The sequence below is a fragment of the Episyrphus balteatus genome, chromosome 2, assembly GCF_945859705.1.
Source record: "Episyrphus balteatus chromosome 2, idEpiBalt1.1, whole genome shotgun sequence".
Taxonomy (NCBI): Eukaryota; Metazoa; Arthropoda; class Insecta; order Diptera; family Syrphidae; genus Episyrphus; species Episyrphus balteatus.
Genome location: NC_079135.1, coordinates 49,976,833 through 49,995,154, shown reverse-complemented (window position 1 = coordinate 49,995,154; position 18,322 = coordinate 49,976,833). Strand labels below are relative to the sequence as shown.

The window sequence follows — 18,322 nt, the reverse complement described above, 5'->3', positions numbered from 1 at the left end:
TCTGTTCTGAACTAAAAGAGAAAAAACGCCTAAAAAATCTAAATCTACATCTAAAATTTTGCATCACCCTTTATTTTCTAACTACATTACCGACTTGGAAATATTCATTCTCATTCCAATACTGGAAAACACGTACGGTTGCCAGTCATCGTCTTCATTTTAAATTCATTCTACACAACTGTCAAAATCTGAATTTGTCGGTGTCTGCTGGCTTTTTTTTCCTGCTAAAAAAATAAAAATTCCAATTAAGCATTTTCTCCAAGAAAAATTTTTCTTAAAAATAACGAAATAATTTATTTAAGAAAAAAATATGGCTGTTCGAGTTATAAACGATGAAACTCATTTCCAAGCTGAGCTAGCTGCTGCTGGAATTCGTTTGGTTGTAGTTGATTTTACTGCAAGTTGGTAAGAAAGAAAGAAAAAGAAACAAAAGACTCATCATCAAAAATGAAAAAAATATAATTCTTCTAAATTATGATTGCTAATTTAGGTGTGGACCATGTCAAACAATTGCTCCATTATTCGAACAATTGCCCACAAAATATCCCAAAGCAATATTTCTAAAGGTCGATGTAGACAAGTGCCAAGATACTGCTGCCGCCCAGGGAGTTTCTGCCATGCCAACATTTATTTTCTACAGAAATCGAGTAAGTTTTTGTTTATGAGTCAACAAAATGTGGGTCAATATTTGAATTCTAATTGGGAATTTGCAGACAAAGATTGATAGAATGCAAGGAGCCGATATTAATGGCTTAGAGGCCAAAATCCAACAGCACATTGGTTCAGGAAGCGGCGATGATGCTGGAGAAGATTATGGACAGGGTTTGGTAAGATTACTTTTAGTGGAGTAACTAAAGTTAAAAAATGGCAATATTAGGGAACCCGTCCGAACAGCTCTGATATTATTTTTTTTCAAGAATTTTGGTTAAATTTCATAAATTTACTAATGCCAAAAAATTGTCTAGGCAAAGGCAATTTTCTCACAAATTGACTTCAAAGACAAAAAAAATATTTGAACACAACGGCAACACCTACAATATTTAAATATACAGCTATGGACATAGAAATAGCACACTTTTGATTTTTCTTACAAAAATTGGATTTATTTGGGACCTTTTAACTTACATATATATTACACTTTTTATATCGGGCATGCATTAGCTTATAGGGATTCATAAAATTAATAATTATAAATTATTTACCTAATTTCAATTCAATTTTTAAAAATTATGATTTGTAGAAAATACCCTTTTTCTTGTGGACAAGGAAATAGCATAGATTCCGAAAATCATAAAAATAATCATTTCCCAGCAAAAATTCTTACAATTTCCAAAAAATTCATTCTACCAAGTAAGTAACTTGTTAGTTGATCACGGTTTTTCAAAGTTCCTTGGCACCTCTTTGGTAAACTTTCGACTAACGTCTGGTATCCACTTTGTGGAGTACGGTACCACGATTCTTTGATTCTGGCCCAAAAATCGTTCGAGTTTTCGAATTTTATTTCTCCAAGCTTAACCTTGACATCAATTTATAAATTTTCTATGAAGTTAAGATCGTGAATTTGAGATGGCTAGGTGCAAAAATCGATTTTTTCGTCCGAAAACCTATCTTGTACTATTTTTGATGCATGTTTGGGTCATTGTCATGTATGAATATCTAATTAACTGGCGAGAAACATGGGTTTTTTGGTATTCTAATGTAATATTGAGACAAAAGAATTTATCAATTCTGCCATCCACCTAACCAGGGGGTCCTTACCATGCCAAGAAAATGTGCCCCAGACCATCAAAGCCTATCCTCCTAGTTTCATCGTCTCGAGAAAATACCTTGGCTTGTCCTTTTTACATTTAGGGCGATGGACAAATGTTTTGTCATCGGTTCCAATGCGGTTAACCTTTATTTCAGAACTCCAAAAGACTCATTCAAAACTGCATGTTTTTAATTTTCCCTTTTTTCGCAGTTTAATGATTTTTTCTGACAATTTTTTTTTCAAAAATACTTGTAAATTAAATAGTAGCAATAAAATAATTGCATTTTCGTTTTCTATCTTTTGAACGAGGAATACAAATTTAACGGTTAAACAAATGTGTGCTATTTCTGTGTCCACTAGCGAAGGAGACAGGAAAAGCAATATATTGCTAGTGCAAATAAATATAGAAAATAACGGTACTTTTAAGATATTTTTGTCTCCTTCACTTTATTTCGTAAATAGAAAAAAAAAAAATAGAAAAAGCATTCTTAGGCCGTGTGTGAATTGCGTTAAATAGTTAAGCCCGTGTAAAATTTTTGACACTATTGAGGTGAATAAAAAATTTTCAGCTGTTAAAAATTGAATGGGCTCTGGGACCTGGCTAATTTAGGTTAAGTTTTTTTTGCAGATGGTTTTGTTTTGTTTTTTTTTTATTAAAAAAGAGTTTCATGGTAGAAAAGAGGCGGAGAAAAATATTAAACAATAAGCCATACAGCTGAAATTTTTTTATTCGCCTCAATAGCGTCAAAAATTTTACACGGGGTTAACTATTTAACGCAATTCACACACGGCCTTAATATCTAAAATTCGATTCGCATGATTTTTCTCAATAGTGTGCTATTTCTCTGTCCATGGCTGTACGTTTTCTAAAAGCTAGAAGCTTATTCATATTTGTAAAACTAAAATTAAGTAAATTAACGAAAGGGTTTTTGAGAAAATGGTAATTAAACTCAGATTTTTGAAACAAAAAATTATTGAAAAAATTTTAACATGTCCTTTTTAAAACTTTTTTTTTTTTCAATTTTTTTTTGGCCACACACACTTATTATAATTTGAAAATATTAAAGGAAATGTCAATATGTATTACAGTTTATGAAAAAAATTAAAAAGTATTTCATTTTCGATCTTTTTTTATTAAAGGTTTGAAAAAAAAAAAATTAACTTATTTTTTTTCTAAGTTCAACATTTAAATATAAAGTTATTTTTTCTTCATTCAAAAGTCCTTATTGTTGAAGTTAAATAGCAAAAGTTTAAAGTTTTTATATGCCAAAGTCTTTGAGAAAATCAATTATTTCAATGCAAAAATTCAGTTTTTATCAAAAAAAAATCCAATGAAATTGAAGTAATTTTTAATTTTTTCTTTCAAAACTGTAAAAATATTACCTCTTCGGAATTCATCTGATAATAATTATGGCCAAAATTTTTTTAAAATAAATTCATATTTTACTACGAAAAAGTTTTTAAAAAAAGTCGTTTAAAATTTTTAAATAACGTTTTTTTTGCAAAATTGTTAGTTGAGGACCATTCTTTAAAAAACTCTTGATTAAATTTAGTGGATTTAAATTTTACAGATTGGCTTTTTAAAAACGCGTATGTAAATATTGTAGGTGTTGCCGTTGTATTGGAAAATATATTTTTTTTTGTGTTTGAAGTCAGTTTGTGAGAGAATTGCATTTATCGATTAAACGATGGAAGATTGTCCTTAAATTACCTAGAGAATATTTTGGTATCATTTATTTTATGCAATTTGAGCAAAAAATGGTTTTGTTAAAAAAAAATTTAATTTTAATTTTAAAAAACAATACGGCAACATCGGCAATTTTTAATCTAAAGACTTTAAAGTATTTTTAATTACGGACGTTTGAAAAAAAGATCGTTAAAATCAGAGCTGTTCGGCCGGGTTCCTTAATAATTTGTTTTAGTCACTCTACTATTTAATTGTCTCATAACATTTGTGAATTTATATGAAATTTTCGCTATTTAGATGGAACTCAATACTTTTATATCGAAGCAACAATGCGAGTGCCTCAACGAATCCGATGACCATCCAATGTTGCATTGCTTCGAGCCAAACGGTGGATATCTGCAATCGGATTGCGATGAGCAGTTAATTCTATCGGTGACATTTAATCAGGTTGTTAAGATTCATTCCTTGAAGTTCAAAGCCCCACCTCAATTGGGACCTAAGGAGATTAAACTCTTTATCAACCAACCTCGAACTGTAGACTTTGATATGGCTGAGTCTTGTTCATCGGTTCAAGACTTAACGTAAGAAACTTGATGTACAAATTTGTTACCATATCTAAATATTAATCTTCTCCTTAGATTGAGTCCCAAGGATCTGGAAGGAAACCCAGTTAATCTTCGTTATGTTAAGTTCCAAAATGTACAGAACATTCAAATTTATGTTCGCAATAATCAATCTGGTGGAGAGGTAACTCAAATCGATAATCTCGGTTTTATTGGATCACCTCTAATGACTACAAAGATGAGCGACTTTAAGCGCGTGATTGGCAAAAAGGGTGAAAGTCATTAAAACCAGCTCTATAATTGCCCCGGGTTATACCCCAATTATTTATTTGTATTGTTCCACTTTCTTTTTATAAAAAAAAAAAACAAAAACAAATGAAAACTAAACTAATTGACAAATCAAAATTAGTTACTCCTTTGTCTTTTGCTTCAATTCAGTTGTTATCATTGTCCATGCTTTTTCTGCTTGTTTCTGGGTGTAGTCGGGACTCCATTCAGATGAAAAGACTACATTGGATTTTTCAACTACGATTTGGTTGTCAATTTGATTTGCTATACGTTTGCGTGCTTCTTCTTCCGATAATCCATTTCGTTCGACAACGCGTCGGATGGCTTCATCTGGTGAAACTAGCATTGACCATACTTCATGACATTCTGTATCCCAGCCGGCTTTTAAGAGAATTGCCGCCTCTACGACAACAATCTTTGTGCCGCTACTTTCATGTGCCAATTTAATGCGGCGTTTAACTTCGACCAAAAGTTCTGGCCAAACAATTGAATTTAATTTTTCCAATTCGGCTGGATTGGAAAATACAATGGAACCCAATTTGACGCGGTCTATTGTCTTGTCAGTGGTGTTGACAATTCCCTCACCGAAATGCTCAACTATTTTCTGATAGCACAGTTGGTCTGGTTCGTAGATTTCATGGGCGATTTTATCGCAATCCATGACATAAGCACCGAGTGCATGGAGTCGTTGAGCCATTTTGCTTTTACCCGAAGCTATGCCACCAGTTAGACCAATGATGTAAGGCTCCGAGGGGAGATTTGATCGTGGCTGAAATTAAAAAGAATTTTTTTGTTGTTAAAAGGACAGAAAGGAATATATTTTTTTTTTAAAGAGAGCAATGCCGTTTTCGCTATGGGAAGTGTTTGGCTTAAAGGAAGCGTTTGGATAAGGAAGGAAGGAGTGCTAAGTTACAGGGACGCGGCCTGTTAGCATAGCATATTTGTCGAATTGGAGGGAATCTTGCCCCCGAAACTTAAATTCCCCTGCAGACAAAAACATATTTAAATCAGGCCAGAGGTAAAATCGAATAAGAAAAAAAGATAATTTTTGACGGACAATTATCACCTCAAGGGCACTGCTAATGTTGGTGCAGTTTAAACACTCCTGACCATGAAAATAACGGTAAATGCATATCCATTTTTGGAATGTTAAAAATGCTATTTTGTTGGGTCAATAGAATAGGTTCATCCACTTTAAAGTAAGTATGGGTTTAAAATGACATAGATCAGTGGGCGAGTTTTTTTTTTGCGGAGAAAAATGAGGTTTATTTTAACATGTCTTAGTGGAAAATGGGACATTCCATTAGCCTTACTTCTGAAGAAAAATAAAAATCAAGGTGCGTGTGTAAAATCGAGAAATAATTAAAAATCAAAGAATCTAGTAAGCAGTTCTTTAATAAATAAGAAAAAATATAGTAAAAATAATATATATGAGGGGAAAAAGCTTAAAAGGCACTATCCTCTGGTTGGTATTCGATTTTTCCTTGTCAGAATCTTCAATTAAATCACAAATCACAAAGAATATAAAACAGATTGAATTTCATATAACATACATGAGATAAAGACGAGATTTGCAGCTTGTGTGCTTTACTTCATGGACATTACTAACTTGATTTGGGAAGGGACGAACTGCTTTTGCACCGATATCATAGCCAAAAGGTCGAAGTAATCGTTATAGTTGACATTCCATATTTAGATAAGATTGGCCTTAATTTTCCGTCGTCACGTATCACTGCAAATTCGTGCAAATTCATTCTCGAAATGACTTTTTCAGAGTTTAGTGATTTTTTTGCACCCCTTAGGTAGATTTTTCCGCAGAATAACGAGCTATTCACATTCACACCGTCAGAACAGTTTTACTGTTGATAAACGAGTAAAACATCGCACTGTTGGAATAATTACCTTTCTACACTTAAGATCTTAAACTTGTTGGCAAAGATCGGGAATGACTTATTCATGAATTCTATGAGTTTGGATAATAACACTGATCAGTAAAAAAACAAACAAAAGTCGGGAGTAAGAACTCTGTAAGGTTATTTTAATTAACTTGAGTTTGCTGAATTCAAAAATGCTAACAGATTTATTCCATCACGTCTAGTTTTTGAGCTCTACTTATAACTATTTTCACAAGCGTAGTATAGCGAAAATAGTTATGATTAGAGCTCAATAACTAATTTTGAATGGAATAGTTAATTGTTTGATCTAAAACATACATTTTTCCGTAATGTTTTGCTTTTTTATCCAAATCAGGAGTCGAAAACTGGAATTCACTTCAAATCTGCTTAAAATCTGCAAAAAACCATTAGCTACGTTAAACTGCAAGGTTTTGAAATATCATTAATTTCTATTTCAAATATCTTTAAGGAAAAAAAGAGATAATTTTCGTTTGCTCAAACGAAACTTAGAGATGAATTCAGAGTCATCACTCAAGTAAAAATTTTGAAAAGAGAATTGAACACACCAACTTTTAAGATAACTTGCCGAAACATGGTAGTGCATTTTTTTTACCCTACGGTTCATTGAATTAGAGTCATGTACAATTTTTTAGTACTAAGTTGGGCAAAAAAGTAATACATATGATGTGATGCAGCTGAGTTAAAATGTTTGAATTCATTTGGTAGCAGGGTTATTCACGGTTCCGTAACAAAAGAAAAAAATGAGAAAACTTAAGATTTGTAGTAGGCTTGTGTAGTTCGCGAACGAACTAGTTCAATGAACTAGTTCATCTTGGTGAACTAGTGAACTTAGTTCACTTACTTAGTTCAATTTAGTTCGCGAATAGCGAAAAAGATTTCTTTCAACAAACTAAACAGCAACAGCTTGCGCTCACCTACATTATCATCTTTTTATATATTTTTTGGGTGAAAGGAAGTCCCATCTGTATAGAGAATTTTTCCTTGTCTCCTTGTCTTTTACGACGACAGCGCCCTTTTAACCCGACAGACGTTTAAAGAAGGGGTGCAGAAACCAAAGTGCATATGAAATTGCATCCAGTTCTTTGTTGAGCGAAATCAGTTCTTCCTCAAGATTTAGATGTAAAACAAAAGGTCGCTTGTGCCAGTATCAACGGTTCTTCTTCAAGCATCACTTTTTCTTATTTTTGAGCAAGAACAAAAAAAAGTATCATCTTGGTCCTTGCACTACTATGATTTCGATATAATGAAAGCAAAACGAACTTCTTCTAGACTTTCGTCAGGAAGCAGAAAGCTCGACAAGTATATGAACGAAATTAAGAATTTTTATAGAAAAAAAATATGTACATATCTGTTATTCTAAGGTTGTATTATTTGTTTTATTATGTAGAATGCGTCAATTTCACATAAATTTGGAAAGTTTGTACAAACTAATTTTATTTTTTAATTCTAACAAAATCGGAGTGATTAAAATAAATTGAACTAAAATGAACTAGTTCAGAACTAGTTCAGTAGCCTGATTTGAACTAAAATGATCGATCACTCAAATGAACTAAAGTGCCCAACTCTAATTTGTAGTCACGGCATATGAAAAACCGTCACAGGGAGACCATTTTTTCGAATGCCCTTACAAAATATATGGCTGAGATTTTTTTTATTATTTTTCTTATAACTGTCATCACCTACCCTATCTACCGTTTTCGTTTCGACGTTGTCTTTTGGGACACCCTGTATATCCAAATTTCGTTTCAGCAAATGGACCTAAGACGATAAAATATGGCTTTTCGAGATTGCATAATAAGTTTTGCAAAAAAAAAGAATTAAGGGTGATGTAATTCGACGCCAAAAGTACCAAAGAAAAAAACAAGTTTTTGGTCTGTTCATATTCAAATATTTTGAAAACGTGACGTACCAAGGAAATTTAGCACACAAAAATTTGTAGAATAGTTCGGATTCATTCAAGCTCTATTTTTTTTTGCCGACCAGTGTATTTTTAAAATAAAAAAATAAATTTGAATAAGTAAAAAATTACTTTTTTTGGAAACTATATGAGTCTTTAAATTAAATAAAAGATAAAGAATATAAAGAATATAACATATAATATATGAATATAACATATAATATATGAGTATAAGAAAATTCTTTATCTTTTATTTAATAAAAAAATAATCAAAAAATACAATAATAGAAGTCTGCAAAAAGTAAACTAAAAACCTAATAGTTTTCCATCGACTCATCAGAAAAGGTTTTTTATGGGAGCAGTGCAATAAATTGTTTTAATGTGTTTTTTAATAGTTTTAAACCAGCTTTTTGTTTATAAATACATAGAAAAAAGATTATCCTAGAATAATAACGAAGAAAAAATAATAAAAATTATTTTTATTTTAAGTGGAGCGATTGAATATAATTCAATTTTAAAGTTCAAGTGAAACGAAAAAGTTTTTTATCGGTTTTTGTAGGTGAAAAATTCAATACTTTATCGAACCTATTCTATTGACTGGAAGTGTATCTTATCTCAGCTAACCCACCTCTAACCTTAACTCAGATAAATTCGTCTTGAGCCGATGAGTCTTGTGTAGGACTATCAAGAATTAAGGTGAGTTCAAATTGAGTTAGCTACGATAAGTCCCAAATTGAATTGACTCGAACTTTACCCTCATCTTACCTCTTTCGGCCTGATTCTAGTTCCCAAAAGATCTATCCTCGTATTACTCGAACTGACTTTTAACTCTTTTACTCCGTCATCGCTGAAATCCTCCACCATTTCAATGCAAAATATATCCAACTGCTTCAGACCTTTTGCGGCTCTCAATTCATTGACTTTATGTCCACCGCGAAGTGTTTCTGCACTAACAACAATCATATCCATATCAGGATCCGATTGTGTTGGTCCAAATGGATCGGATATTGGAACGACATCATATTGCAATGTCGAATCAATGTCCAGTAGAAATTTCTTCAAATCCTCAATTCTCTGTTCAACTGGGAGGATTAGCTCAGGAAGTCTTTTTGCTAACAATTTCAAAGTAATTAAGATATAAATTTGCAAGTGTTTTAAAAGCTACTTACTCTTGAGCATATTCTGATCAGTTACACCGACTACCAACCTCTTGCATGTTCTCAACACCGCTGCCGTTAAGAATATTTTATGACCAACATGTATACGATCGAAGGTTCCTCCCAAAACGACAGTGTCATAGGTTTTTGTCTCCTGATCGTGATTTTGTTGCTCATCAACATTTGATGTTGTTTCATCGGTCAGGTATATCGTTTCATTGGGAATATTAAAATTAGCCCTAACCGAATCGCAAATTTGTGGAAACTTTCCATCAGAGAAAACCATGTCAATTTTTGGTTTTGGTTGGGTGTCATTACCACCACGCAATTGCGTTTTAAGAGGAGTTATTAGAATTTTCAAATCAATTTGTGGTGTACCAGTTAGACCTTCGGAATAGATGCGAGAAATAATTTTGGTCCATGATGGAATGGGTTTTATTTTGGTTGTTGGGATGTTGAGGTGAATGTACAAGTTGTTAACGTATTTTTGTATTGAGTTCAATGACTTTTGAATGCGTTTGACATTGGAAACAATGAGCAGTCCAGTGGACGTCATTTTGTCATTAAAATCTTTAAAAATGAAATATCACAACATTAGTAAGCAAAAATTTGGACTTTACTCGTAATTAAGTATTTGGTTGGTTTTTTGGATGGGATGATGATGTGATGCACTTGAAGTAAAATTCTTTTTTTTTAGCTCCACTTCGTTTTGACATTTCGTTATCAGTGCAGTGGGGGTGTTCAAGGAGTTTGTTGAATGTCAAGTTGATGGACTGAGCATTAGGGTTCAAACGCAATGGGTGCTATGCCAGCTGCTGTTATTTGTTTTACACAGTGACACCCGAGGTTTTTCTTAGATTTTTCTTTTGAAAATCAACTGACAAAAAAAGGAGACTCAAGAGATTGGGCACGTTCAGGAAATATTAGGGACTAGATATTTAGGCAACGTCATTTTCTTACCGGAAATTTGAGGAAATTGACTAAATAAGTTTGGATATGATGCTATTGTCAAATTTAAAAATTTACTTAAGTATTCACTTAACTTTAATGAATAAATAATATAAATTATAACCGATAATGCACTTTTTACTCGTTTTTCACACGAATAAATTTAATTTTGCTAAATTAATTCATTCTTTAATTCAAAACAATCTGCTGTCATGTTGACAAAAAAAATCCTAAATTTTTAGGGAACATTTTCTTGCCTAACTTTACAGTTAGCTTTCCAATAAAATTACCTAAATTGGAAAGATTTTTTTGAACGCTGACCAATCAGAGACCGAGAAATTACCTTAATATTTAGTGCCTAACGTTTCTGAACCTGCCCATTGAAAGTAGATCCGATATCTTCCTAAAAATGCTAGATGAAGGTATTCAAATTTGCTCTAAAACTTAGTACGCTGCTGAAGCAAAACGAAAAATGTTTTAAATATCCAAACTAATAGCCTGTTGCCACTAGATTATATGTCACTAGATTAGAGCCCAAATGAGATAATTTCGCATATTTGAAATTCCAGCTGACGTGTACCCAAGTAACAATTTGGCTTGCATAAGGTCCAATTTTTTTCGATTCAACAAGCTATAGTTTGCATAGGTTTAGTTTAAGGCTTGATTAAGCAAGTCAATCATTTTGGAAAGAAAGGAGGTCTCTATAAGATTTCCTAGAAGTGTTTAGAGGAAGCCTTCGTATTTTCGAAAGGCATTAGTATTAAGAAACATGAAGAATAACTTAGAGCACTCATATAGGGCCGGTAAGTTAGTTTTATAAGTAATTGATAAGTAGGCTAGTTTTTATGAATTTTTGTCTTTCTTTAAGATAGTTTTAAGATGATGAAAAATAAAAAAAAAATTGAAAATTGAAAAATTGAGTGTAAGCTGGTATGCGGAGGTACGTGAATCGATTCCTGGCTGTGCCATATGTGAAATAAAAATAAATTTCTTTTTCAATGAAAATAAAATAATATAATAAAAAAACATGATATATTCGTTCTCCAAAAAAAATAAAAAACATCATCAATTAATCCTACGCATTTAAATTTTATTATTAAGTGAATTAAAAAAAAAAACTCAAAATCGTAAGACTCTTTTTTTTTTAAATCTAGTTTTGTATAAAAAATTTTTGAAAAAAAAAAATTAAATAGGTAAAGTAGCTATGCCCTTTTTTCTTATTTAATGAACGTCTAAAACTACAATTTCAAATAAATACAAAGCCTCGTTTTTAAATTTTGTTTAATTGGAGGCTACATAAAAGCTTTAAAAAAAAAATTTAAATTTAAATTGAACAATCAGTTCTGGAAAACAGCCAGAAGTTAAAAAAACGGCTCTATGGGAGGTACCGTTAACAATGACAAAGAAACTCTTTTCATAGAATTGCGTTTTTTGCCTCAGTGTAGAACTTTTACAAAATCTAAAAAAATAACCAACCCTTAAATTCAATAAGATTTTGACTCGGAAAAAATATTCAATAACATTTTTGCCAATGCAGATTCTTGATAGAAATATCGTTACTCATATCCTAAAAGTCACAAAAAAAACTCATTTGAGAGTTAGCCACCAAGCAATTTAAAGTACCTTATTTTTAAATCTAAAGATACAACATTTATTAAAGTGATGTTGATGTGCATCGCAATATCGCACTATGGAGATAACATGTTTATTTAGCTGCAACTTCTTTTTTGGAAGACCTTGATTCGACCACTTCTTCTTCAAATTTTGAACACAATCTTTTATCTTCGACCATCAATATCTCAGCATCCAATAATCGTACAGAAAACTTAATGTAGGTAATTAAAAACTTGAATGAAAACTCTAATTTGATTTCTGAACAGCAAGTACAAAATAACCAACGTAAGAAAGAAAAAAATCCGATTCAAAATTTTTATGTGAAGTTGGCACCCCCAAATACCTAGTTCGACTGCCCAAAATTAGCCCAGGATATCCCAATATTTTTTTTTCGCCAGCCCACCCTAAGTTCTAAAATTATAACGGAATCATTCACCTCGAGATCACAAAAAATATTTTTTATTTCAGTGTAAAAACTGTTGGTTCGTTTTGCCAACGTTAGCCCAGTAATCGTTAATTTAGCATTAGTTTTTATTTACCAGAAAAAAGTACTCATACACCAGAGTGACCTTTTAAATTTATAATTTAGAAAAATAAAATCCACTGGTGTGGGCATTCCGCCTCAAATGTTATTTATTTGACTTAGATTTTTTACTTGATTGAATGCAGTCCATATAAAATTCCTGTTGAGAAGCTTAAGTGATTGAGTAAAACTCGGTTGTAAGTCGAATGAATACTAATTTTATTTCACTACGTTCCTACTATATATATACAATTTTCTAGTCTTATCTTCTATTCTTAATGTCTATGTTCTTATCTATCTATTCTTACTTATGTAATTTATCTGTAGATAACCGTCAGTGTATGCTTAGGGTAATCTGTCTTATCTTTATTTCACATACACATTGGGTTATCTATAGATTTGTTATGTTCATAATGTTTGAACATTCTGCGGGCCAACAGAAAGGGCTAAAATTCTTTTCCTGAATATTATGCCTCGTACTATATAGATTACTAAAATAATAACCAAAATGCAACTTAATATAAATCCGCTGTGACCGCTTATGTGGTGAAGGTCCAAGCCCTTAAGGTGAATGTTTTCCCTCTTGAACCTTTCCAAGTCTCGTTGAATTTTGAGTAGTTCATTCTTGTTGTTTATTATAGTTGCCTGTATAGGTTTAATTCTTTCCTCTGCAACTTCGTCCAGTGCCTTCGTCCATATCGTCTGTTCCTCGAAATGGCTGATGGTTTCAGACTTAACTTGTTGCGGTGAAGTAAGGAAACCTCCGTTGTATCTAACCGTGCATTGTGGCCTTAATGTTAGAAGCCCTTGTGCTGGAAGCTTAACCAATTTGTGCTCAGAATTTCCACAGCTTATATGAATAGCCGTGGTCGTAAATTGTTTAAACAACCATGTATTTGGTTTAGTCAACTGAATCCATTTGTCTTGCTGACCAACTCGTTCAAAATGACAGCTTGCTGTTTTTGCTTTCTTTATTGGTGATATCTCACATGATCCATCTGCTGCAGTTTTCCATGGCCAATTACCATGGCAAATATAGTGCGTTTCTTCGTTTTTTAGACAGAGATTTAGTTGTGCCTGACTCATTAGATTGTATGCGTCTAATTGGAAGTTGAAGACAAGTATTTCGGTGTATATTTTTGGTGTCACAATAATATCTCCCTGACGTATTGGCACGTCAATTACCCGAAAAACGTCCGATGCTTCTGAGTGAAGTAGTGGAATCTCCGCGTCTATTACTAAACGCCGGCCAAGTATGAATCCCCTCGCTTTCATTTGGCGAAATGTTTCTTTCAATCCATTTTTTGTACCATCACCAGGTAAACGAAACTTCCCTAAGATTTTATTCCGAATCTTGTGAATCTCTTCTTGTAGTTGGGATGGTTTTAATAACAACGGATTTATATGGTGATTATTAACATCAATGAGGATGCTTATAACTGCCATTTGCACATCATTACATTCACTTAACATTGCATCAAGTTGCATTGCTGCTAACTGAAATATCATTCCTGCTTTGTATGCATTATGAGCTTGAAGTGTCGTATTGCGTATTTCATTAATTTGACCATTGATTCTTACAAATTGGTCGTTTACTTCGTCTGTCGTTTTCTTTAAGACATTTACTGTAGCATTTACCAGTGATGTTTGCCTCTTGTTTAAGCCATCCAGTTCATGCTGGTTGTCCAAAAGATTTTTCATGTTTTCTTCTAAGGATTCTCTGTCATCACTGTCCATAATACCGAATAAAATGTGGTAGAGTGAACCAACAAATTCAAGTGGAGCTCTTTTTACCCTGTTGGTTATTATTAATAGTTTGTTATTTTCAGACAGTACTTCATATCTTCTCTTTAAGTTTGCTGTTATTAAACTGCACTGCTCGCTGAAGTAGAACATTTTGGAACACTTGTCTTGTAGTTTAGTTATGTAGCTTGAAATATTATTGGTTTCTTCAATATATGAATCTAAATCGTAGTAAACTACAAGTCTCCATTTTGATGCCACCACATCCATTTTTCCGATTGGGTCTAAGTAAATTCCCACATTTTCGTCTAAGTTTTTAATTGTCATATCAGGTGTTGTGCTCATATTGGTTGTTGAACTCTTTGCTCGTCCAAATGCAATTAATACTAATAACATCAACATCAAAAATTTAATTCCATTAACTTGTGTGTTTTTTGATCCATTATATTCTTTTAAACGGGTGAGCTGGCATGTTTGCTGTGAAATTTTACTCTCCGATTCTTCTTCAGAAGTCTCGAGTGGACATAATTTATGTATTGGTCTTTTGTAGAGTCCGTCCTTTGTTCTTAGTGTAACGACTCGTACATTGCCGTCTGACCCTTTGTGGACTTCAACAACGCGTCCCATGGGCCACCTCGACGGTTGGGTATTTTCGTTTTTTATAATAACGATTGCACCTTCCTCCAGATTCTTCTTTTCAGACTTCCACTTGGTACGCTTTTGAAGAGACACCAAGTATTCGTCCTTCCATTTTTGCCAAAAGTCTCGTTTTAATTTTTGCACCAGTTTCCAGCGATCTAGGGACCCAATTTTTTCAAGTTCTCCTGATTCAGGGGAATCCAATAAAGGACGTCCCACCAAAAAATGTCCAGGTGATAATACATCAATGCTGTCTATGTCATTACCCATCGCACATAAGGGACGTGAGTTTAATATTGCTTCTATCTGACATAGCAATGTTGTCATCTCTTCAAATGTTAATTTAGATTCTCCCATTATTCGTTTTAAATGGTGTTTCATTGATTTGACGGCTGCTTCCCAAAGCCCTCCAAAGTGAGGACTTGCGGGTGGGATGAAATGCCATTCCACCTTGTCTTCAGCTAACCTTGAAGCGAGTGACGCGTTGTTTTTGATGGCGTTCTTGAATTCTTGGTCTAAACATCGATTCGCTCCAATGAAATTAGACCCATTGTCTGAATATATATGAGCACTTTTGCCACGTCTTGCAAAAAATCTTCTTAGAGCTGCCCTGAATGCTTCTGTTGTAAGGTCACTCACTGGTTCTAAATGAATGGCTTTAGTAGCCATGCATACAAAAACTGCTATGTAGCCCTTGTACGCTTTCTGTCCTCGACCTCTTGATGTTCGCATCAATATTGGTCCAGCATAGTCGACCCCAACATGTAGAAATGGTGGAGAAACTGTAGTTCTTTGCTTTGGCAGATCTCCCATTATTTGGTTCGCACCGCTACTGTTGTATCGAATACAAATCGGACAACTACGACAACATCTTCTTATTAGTGTTTTGATACCAATTATGTAGTATCTTCTTTTAATATATGCTTCCATCACCGAATTTCCACCATGTAGTGTAGCTGCATGTGCTTCTTTAACGATTAAACTGGCTAGTTTACATTTATCCAGTATTATTGGGTGTTTCTGGTTCAAAGGTAACTTTGCATACTTAAGCCTTCCACCCACTCTTAAGATTCCTTCATCATCTAGGTAAGGTTTCATTTGAATTATTTTGCTGCTCAAAGGAATATCTTTTTTGTTTTCAATTTTTTGTAATTCATTGCAAAATTGAATTTTTTGCTGTTGTTTGATGATTAAAATTCTCGCCTGTGACAGTTCGGATACAGTTATTGATCCTGGCGTTATTTGTTTGTATCGAAACCACCGAATAAAACGAAGCACATATGCAACACTTTTCTCAATTTTGTTGATGTTCGATAATCGTTCGATTAAATTCGATACAAAATGTTTCTTGCATTGTAATGTTGACATCGTTCTTAAATCTGTTGATGGTGCCAAGTGTTGCTGTTGCGGCCAATGATGTTTTGATTGTTTCAGCCACTGCGGACCTGTCCACCATAGTTCGTGTGCAGCAATTTTTGAAGGGCATATGCCACGTGATGCAACATCGGCTGGGTTGTCTTTCGAATTTAAATGCAGCCATTCGATTTTATCCATTAGACTCTTGATGTCAGCTACTCTGCTTCGTATAAACTTTTCTTTGCTCTTGTTGTTTTTTATCCACCACAAAGTAATAGTGGAATCACTCCACCCATAGTATTTTGTATCATTTGAGAAATACTTTTTTATCTTATTGAGTAACCTTGCAAGTAGTTGAGCTGCACATAACTCTAATTTGGGAAGAGTTTTTTTATTTTTGATGGGTGCCACCTTGGTTTTGGCTGTTAGTATTTTAATTGTCATATTTGTTTTAACATATATGACAGCTGCATATGCTTTTTCTGAAGCATCCGCAAATCCATGTATTTCTATTGGACCTGCTTCGTCATTAAATATCCATCGTGGGATTTTAATTAATTTGATTTCTTGTAAGTTTTGTTGAAAGGTCATCCATTCTGCCTTCATGATTTCATCAAGTTCATCATCCCAGTCATAGTTTGATTGCCACAATCTTTGTATGAATATTTTCGCTCTTATCGTAACTGGAGCAAGCCATCCAATAGGATCGAATATTTTTGCAATATTTGATAACACATTTCTTTTGGTTTTTGAAATGCTCAATTTAGATGAATCTATAACAAATCGGAACTCATCTTGATCTGGATCCCAGTGAAGTCCCAATGTTTTCATAGTGTCGCCTTCTTTGACATTAATTATTTTTTGCTCATCATTCGACATTATGCCAGTCAGCAAAATTTGATTGTTTGAAGACCATTTTCGTAATTGAAAACCAGCATTTGAAAGATTTTCACTTACTTCTTCTCTTATGATTTCTGTTAGGCTTGTATCTTTCACAACTGCATGGTGCGGTAGATAGTATTTACCCATATTTTCGTGTTGTTTGTCTACCTTGACAATGTGGCCCAGGTTTTCGTATTCTCGCATAAACTGTATGTAGTCGATTTTTATTTTGTTATTAATCTTTTTCTCAAACTGTAAGAATCTAGCTAAAGCTTGTTTTCTAGATTCTCCAAGCTCTATATCTGTTCTTAGTGGCAACATAACTACATATCTGCCATCCGTATCTCTTTTTGTTGTTTCTGCAAATGCTTGCATGCAGATGTCGTTTTCTGATATTTCATTATCTTTTTCTATTTCTTCTATCTCCCAGAACCTCTCCATCGATGAAGTAACCGCTGACATGATTTTGCCACATTGTCGTTTCTCGTGTAGTGAGCCGGAAACTACCCACCCGAAAATCGTATTTTGTGCCACGATGCCATTGTGCTTCCTTACTCCTTCTTCAATTAACTTTGGATATAAGTCACTTCCGATGATAATGTCAATACGATCTTTTGTATTCAGGTTTGGATCTGCCAGAATATAATTTTCCCACTCATTTTTATTAAATTCAAATGATTCGTCAGGTAGTGGTTTTATAAGGGTTGGTAATACCAAAAACTCTGCTTGCATTTTGTTGTTGCTCATAAATCTTGGTCTTATCTCTAAATACACTCTTGATTTTGATGTACCCACTGCTGCATCTGAGAGTCCAGTTAATTCTGTACTTATTCTTTTCCTTGGCAAGGAGAGGATCTGCGCTGCTTCCTCAGATATCATTGATATCTGAGAACCTTGATCAATCAATGCCCGAAATAGACATGTTTCACCATTTGACGATGTGGCTGATATCTGTGCTGTAGCTAATATTACCATTGGACTCTCTATCTTCTTTACCATCAGGGATGATAATGATTTTTCTTTTTTATTGTTGTTGTCTGAGGGGCTCAATTTTTTGTATTGATTTCCCTCGACCCTTTTCTTCGTTTGGTAGTTTTCGTTGTGTAGTAGAGTGTTATGTGATTTATTACACTTCTTACATTTTATTTGAGAGAAGCATTTGGTTTCTACACTGTGTTTAAGACATATACTGCATATTTGCTTATTGCGTACATATGCTAAACGATTGGGAATCTCGGCGTTTAAAAATTTCTCACAATAATAAATTCGATGACCACTCTGCATGCAGAAATCACAGTTCCACTCTCTTCTGTCTGATTGAGAATTTCCACTTTGTTTTTTGTATTCTTTGTTTCGAGT

General features: G+C 33.5%; 2 protein-coding genes across 2 annotated transcripts; one reads left to right on the top strand and one right to left on the bottom strand.

Annotated features, from left to right (window-relative positions):
* The first annotated feature begins 188 nt into the window (after window positions 1-188).
* LOC129908377 (thioredoxin-like protein 1) lies at window positions 189-4,405 on the top strand. Its single transcript, XM_055984832.1, has 5 exons — window positions 189-405; window positions 491-647; window positions 714-827; window positions 3,735-4,018; window positions 4,076-4,405. Exons 1-5 carry the CDS (start codon window positions 311-313, stop codon window positions 4,284-4,286), a joined length of 861 nt encoding a protein of 286 aa, XP_055840807.1. The 5' UTR covers window positions 189-310; the 3' UTR covers window positions 4,287-4,405.
* On the bottom strand, window positions 4,298-9,947 carry LOC129908376 (bifunctional coenzyme A synthase). The gene is made up of 3 exons (XM_055984831.1): window positions 9,271-9,947; window positions 8,867-9,213; window positions 4,298-5,057 (listed from the first exon to the last, which is right to left on the bottom strand). Exons 1-3 carry the CDS (start codon window positions 9,812-9,814, stop codon window positions 4,410-4,412), a joined length of 1,539 nt encoding a protein of 512 aa, XP_055840806.1. The 5' UTR covers window positions 9,815-9,947; the 3' UTR covers window positions 4,298-4,409.
* Between the last annotated feature and the right edge of the window lie 8,375 nt (window positions 9,948-18,322).